A 6,228-nucleotide genomic window follows, 5' to 3' on the forward strand; every position below is an offset into this window, starting at 1 on the left:
CTCTGTCACGGGGGAGACTTCATGTGAGGGAGACTATGCATCATTATTGTGTATTCATTACAATAAGTGAGTTCAATAATATATTAACTCAAAATCTTAATTAAGGCGTTGAGTTCATATTTTGTTCTATTTATATAGTTGTCACTTAATCTATTCCTAATAAATATACAATTTCATCACTCACTTAATTCCAAACGGTATACTATCATTCCTCTTCCCCTGCGGCTGATTAACCATCATACCGGCATTTTAATAAAATATTATCACTTTACCTTTTTTTTTTTAAATTGTATATTAATTTGTGCCTCTTTTCAAACTATATACTAATATGTTCTTATTTGACTAAAATTTAATCCACACTCACTCGACTAAATGACTTACCAAGGACTATCGTTTCATCAAACTTTTATCAAATCAGGACAAATTGATATATAATTCAAGAAGACGAGCATATTGATATATAATTTAAGAAAATAAATAAAGTGATAAATTAATTTTAAAAGAGAGGTGAAATGTTCTATTAGCTCTATAAAAAAAATAAGAAGCACGAAAAAAAAAAAATATCACTAACTACTACAGAAGTCCTTCATTAGATACTTACCTAATCCCGCCACAAAGTCTATGCACGTGAACACGAATTTTGTTTAGACTTGAAAACAATAAATTTTGTTTATAAAAATCCGTAATAATATGTAACAAAAACAAAATCCGTAATACTAATAATAAAAAATAAAAATCTTCTGTTGATCAAAAGAGAAGAGAAAAGAAAACATGACAAAACTAAATCGATGAGAAAACAAAAATAACAAATTTACGTTGAAAAAACGAAAGAGGACATATTCTTCTGTTGGAATAAATCTTTGGTGTTACTGTGCATCAAAGATTCAGTACATCCCACTAATATTACATGTCAGTTAAAGTTGTTTTTTTTTCCTGCCAAATCTTTGGTGGGATGCATTACATATCATAAGAGAGAGAAAAAATTTGACAGGGAAAAAAAACTTTAACTGACATGTAATATTTCTATTGGTGGAATATACTGAATCTTTGATGCTATAGTAGCACCAAAGATTTATTCGAGGGAATAAATATTTGGTGCTACTAGAGCCCCAAGATTCAATGCATCCCACCAATGAGAGCATTACATATTATAGGAGAGAAAAAAAATTTGGCAGAGAAAAAAAAAACTTTAACTAACATATAATATTTCTATTGGTGGAATGTATTGAATCTTTGATGCTATAGTAACACCAAACATTTATTCCCTCTGTTGCCGACAATTGACGAAGAGCGGGCGCCGTTATGCAATGGTTCCCCACCTTGACCAACCACCTCTCATTAACACCATTTCATAATATTTCCATTTCTTGGCACCCTACTTCATATTGTTTGTTGCTTTATTTCAAACAATGAAAAAAATTACAAATTCATATGCTTCTTAATTTCTATACAATTCTAACAAGTCTTAAGGCGGTGCAATATCGATTGAGAGAAATGGAGAATTGACCGGAGAGTACTTGAAAACTTTCAATTAATGAAAATGCCAAATCTTGAGTCATTTTATTTTCCAATGCACCAAGAATTAATTGAAGTATTTGTCATGAACTCTAAAACATGCAACTGCATTTTGTCATAGCAATCTTAAAAAAGTCAACATATTGTTCTCTACTCCAATACTACCAATTCAGATAATCAAGACCATGCATATCCTCAGTAAAGCAAATTGCTTCTCCACGTAACACTGATTATCATTTTGGAATTTTTAGCTATAAGATAAGATTGAATGAAATCAAAATGTACTCCTCAACCTAGTGAAGAATTTAATGTCTTTGTTCTATCTCTTCCTCACTTTGCCTATATATAGAGAAGATTCAGCCACTTCTTTCACATCGATATATGAACAAGTTTTCTATTAGTTCACATTGAGTTGCGAAAGATGGGTTCCAAGGTTTCCCTTGTTCTAGTTGTGTTCTTGGCCACTATCCTTCTCATCTCTAGTGAGGTTATACCCAAAGACTTCGAAGAGAAACATGACAAAGAAGATGGTAATTTTGTTCATTAGATTTTTCATCATTAGCTATAGGTTTTATTGGTTAAATAACTCGTGATAGTTAAATAACAGCATTTTCTATATCTTTGCAGATTTTTTCAAGTAGTTTGAAAAATCTTTTAAAGTTTAATCAAGTTTTAGGTACCATGAAATTTTACGAGGACATCAACTTTCTTTACTTTGAAAAAAACATCTTTTTCCTAAGGTCATGAAGAAATTGTATATGCATTTAGACAATTAACCACTGAGGACTAGCTACTTTGTCGATTCATTAATCTGTTAGCGATATATATATATATATATATATATATATATATATATATATATATATATATATATATATGTCTCTGTGTGTGCATGCGTGTATACACGTAACCAAAATATGATCTTAAACATTAAAACTAGCTACATGGTCATTATTAAAATGTTGTTTTTTTGCAGGGAATCTTGCCACAAATGGGGTAGATGAAAGCAAATATGGCTATGGCGGTTATGGTGGGCGTGGTGGCTATGGAGGTTATGGTGGGCGTGGTGGCTATGGAGGTTATGGTGGGCGTGGCGGCTATGGTGGGCGTGGAGGTTATGGTGGGCGTGGCGGCGGCTATGGTGGGCGTGGAGGTCATGGTGGTCGTTATTGTCCCTATGGTTGCTGAGGTTATGGTGAACATGTTGAGGCTGGTGTTGATGCTAAACCTCACAACAAAGGACACTTGCTAAAACCTATATGTGGGTCTTTGTAATGCTATATAAATAAAACTTCATGAGAATAAGATAGTTGTAATAAAAGTGGAAATCGTTTGTTTCTCGTACTTTGTGAACGAATAATAGAATTGACTTATTTCCTTATCTTATGTTCTCTCTATTCGTTTTGGCTAAAATTAAATAAACAAAAATAAGTGATTTTTTTTCTTTCTTCCCGAAGGCTATTGCTAAAAGAGTTTGATAGAATTCAAAAACTTCACGCAAAATTACGTAAAAGTTTATTAATTCACAAAATAATGATGTACACACCCCATTTTTTGGCATAAACTTTGTTGTCTTGATAACAATTATGCAAGTATGTGCGCAAATATATGTGATAACAAGTAGTATAGCGCTTGTTTCAGTCCCAGTTATTGTTCCCACAAAGATTTTTGGGTGTTTTTACCTTGACTAAAATTTGTAATGGCTATAACTAAATTTAATCTAAAAAAATAAAATAAAATAAAAATAATCACAAGACTATTCTGAAATAGCAATGACTACGTTACTATTTTTTTTAAAATTTTTCTGGATTTAAATTTTGATTCAGTTTTTTTTTCTTTTCTAAAGATGGAAAGTAATAAAAATTCAACTAAAGAAGCGTTTTGTTTGTTTTTTATGTAAAAAGCTTTTTTATAAAGAAATGTAAAACAGAAGGGCGACTAAATTTTAAATCAGAGAAAAGAAAATGAGTTGGTGAAAATATTTAGAAAAATAGGTTGGGCTTTTGGTTCCCCCTTCCCATAACACTTAAGTGGATGAATTTCTTTACCAAGATGCTCGGCAATTATTTTCAGTTAACTGGATTGGTGATTAACTTTTAATCCCTTAAAAGTTATTTTATCCAAAATCAACCACAAGCATATCCCTATGCATATGGGACCTAGATTCTTGAAGAGCAGAGTCATAGTTACATGGTGGATTCACTCATGTATGAGTTGAATCCCTTGAATGATCCCTCATTCAAGTCCATATGTTCAAATCAGGGTCCGAAATGAGTTGTTTCCCAACAACTCATTTCTTTAGAAGCTTCTACACTCGGCCGATATACAGAAATTCTTCAACAATGAAATACAGATTTGAACAACTGAGTTAAACATTAAAAGTGCAGGTGAAAGAAAACATTCACATAGTGTTGATGTTTGGGTATCAACTAGACCCAACCCCTAAAAAATTAGCTCATAGCCATATGAGTTGAGCTTAAAAACAACAAATAAAATTAAAAAAATTGCAATCTAAAATAGAAATCAACTAGGCAGAGCCTCTATCACCAGATAAGCCCTACCACAGTACAACTATAATGCTCAAAAGGCTAAAATAACGATTTTAAAAAAATCTAAAGAAAGAAGAACAACAACCTCCCTCGAAACCTACAGTGTTACTTGCTCCTTTATAGTGCTCCTACTGCATGCAAGAGCACATCAAGTATAACACCTCGCATTTTTATAAATGTATTATTATATATGAAATGTGGTTTAAAGGGTAGGATTAATGAAAATCCTGAGATTAGGGTCAAATTGCATAAGAAGGGTAAAATGGTAATTTACCAAACACATAACCCGAGACAAGAAAAATTGAGTAGCAGGTCTCAAATCGTAAAAATAATGCCGAAAATGGATTCAGAACGAAAAATTAAGTGAATAGACAAGTTTCGGAAAAGTTGATGAATAGTGATTTTACTGGTGTAAAATACTGACGATATAATTGTATCGATAAACGCAAAAATATGATAAGTATTTATGAGAAGTAAAAATATGACGTGAATGAGAAAAATACGTAGGTTATGAATTTATAGGTTAAATTGAGTGATTTAAGAAAGTTAATTGACGTGTGGGATCCACTTAAGTGACTTAAGTGGATAAAGAGACTAGGAAATCAGATTTCCCACATTTCTCTCTCCTCTCTTTCTCCTTCTCCCGTCGAGCATATATCCATGGATGAGGGTTGAAGCTTTGTGATTTTTAAATTTTTTTCTTGACACTTTTGAGAGAAACTTCCAACAACAAAGTTGTTCCCCACCCTCTTGTGAGTGACTTTCATGTAGAGTGCATCTTGTGGGGAGCATTGTGGAGGGAGAAAACCCCATTTTACAGCCACAGATTTTGTGACTTTTTGGTGAATTTTTTGGGATTCTTGTGTTGATTCTTTGGTTGGAGATCATTCCCTTGGACCCTAAGGAGCTATTGGTGGTAAGTTTTCACAATCTCATGGAGTTTTTATTGAGATCATAAAATGGTGAGGGTTTTTGGTTATGTGTGTTGAGTTATGGTAGTTAGGAGCATTAAATGGTATGCCTCCTTAGGAACTAAATGCTTAGAATGATAAATGATGATGATTGACGCAATAAAATTATCGTGATTTGGAAAATTGTAACTTAGTGAAATTTGAGTTGAATTTCAATACTTTGTGAAATTGGCATGTTGTATAATTGTATGATTGAGTTGTAGAGTAATTGGATGGGTTAATTATCGGATTGTATGACGTGTGGAAGTGTGGAATTGGATTGAATACCCCTAGGTTGATGGGCATGAGCAATTCGACCTATTGTGATCATGGATGGTTGATGATGTAAAAATGGTATAGTTGATGTTGTATGATGGTAAATGGTGTTTAAATGGATTATAGTATATTGTGATATAGTGGAATTGGAAGGAAGAATATGGGATGTATGGTGTGTGTGGTAATTCGACCTATATGGAAGTCTAAGGAAAAATAAATGTGAAATAGTCCTTTGGCCTAAGTGAATGGGTTTGGGTATTAGTAAATTGAAAATGAATCGGTTGCCTTAAAAATATTGTATTGATGATCATTATTGTTTGATCGTATAGGTTCCCTCTCACGAAATCAATAGAGGTGGAATAAGCTTGGAGCTTACGTGGAAGAGAAATAATTACGGAGTTGAGGTAAACTCTCGGTACTTGGGTTTTATCCCTTGTGTGTTCTGCCACACCTAGTGAAAGGTCGTGGTTGGATTTTATGCTCTTTGACTTTGTATGAAATGACATGTTCATGCATTATTGCTTGATTTTGTGACATGCTTGGAGCATGTTGTGTGATATATTTGTGATCTCTGGCCAGTAGACGTGTGTGGTTTGGAATTCCGCTGGAGATATCTCATTGGGGGATTCCGGTCGGGTTTTGCCGTGAGGCCGACTCTGGGAGCGACACCAGGATGATCCAAACGTGGGACTTATGCTGCATAGGGCTCATGAGAAGTTCCAGTTGGGTTTTGCGATGTGGTCGTCTCATCCATGGGAGAGGCACCAAGAAGCTTCCGGGGAGTTATATGATGGGGTCCTTGAATAGAATCCTTGTGTGGATGTTCTTGGATGTGAGCCCAGTGTGATGTGATTTTGTATGTTATGCATTTTATATGATGATCATTGTATGCACATTGAGTGAACCATTGGGTGGAGTGATCCTTTAGTACCCTTGGT

General features: G+C 33.8%; 1 protein-coding gene across 1 annotated transcript; it reads left to right on the forward strand.

The window, feature by feature from the left end:
* The first annotated feature begins 1,936 nt into the window (after window positions 1-1,936).
* On the forward strand, window positions 1,937-2,703 carry LOC133318339 (cold and drought-regulated protein CORA-like). Its single transcript, XM_061520329.1, has 2 exons — window positions 1,937-2,045; window positions 2,492-2,703. The coding sequence occupies exons 1-2, from the start codon at window positions 1,937-1,939 to the stop codon at window positions 2,701-2,703; spliced, it is 321 nt and encodes a 106-aa protein (XP_061376313.1).
* Window positions 2,704-6,228: the final 3,525 nt, after the last annotated feature.

Source organism: Gastrolobium bilobum, unplaced genomic scaffold (genome assembly GCF_033153095.1).
Source record: "Gastrolobium bilobum isolate Gb01-03AN ecotype WA unplaced genomic scaffold, APGP_CSIRO_Gbil_v1 utg3828, whole genome shotgun sequence".
Classification (NCBI taxonomy): domain Eukaryota; kingdom Viridiplantae; phylum Streptophyta; class Magnoliopsida; order Fabales; family Fabaceae; genus Gastrolobium; species Gastrolobium bilobum.

Excerpts from the sequence above, each read along its gene's own strand:
- LOC133318339 (XM_061520329.1), top strand. The coding sequence starts at position 1,937 with ATGGGTTCCAAGGTTTCCCTTGTTCTAGTTGTGTTCTTGGCCACTATC. Across the intron at positions 2,046-2,491 it reads GAAACATGACAAAGAAGATG|GGAATCTTGCCACAAATGGG; the intron begins GTAATTTTGTTC and ends GTTTTTTTGCAG.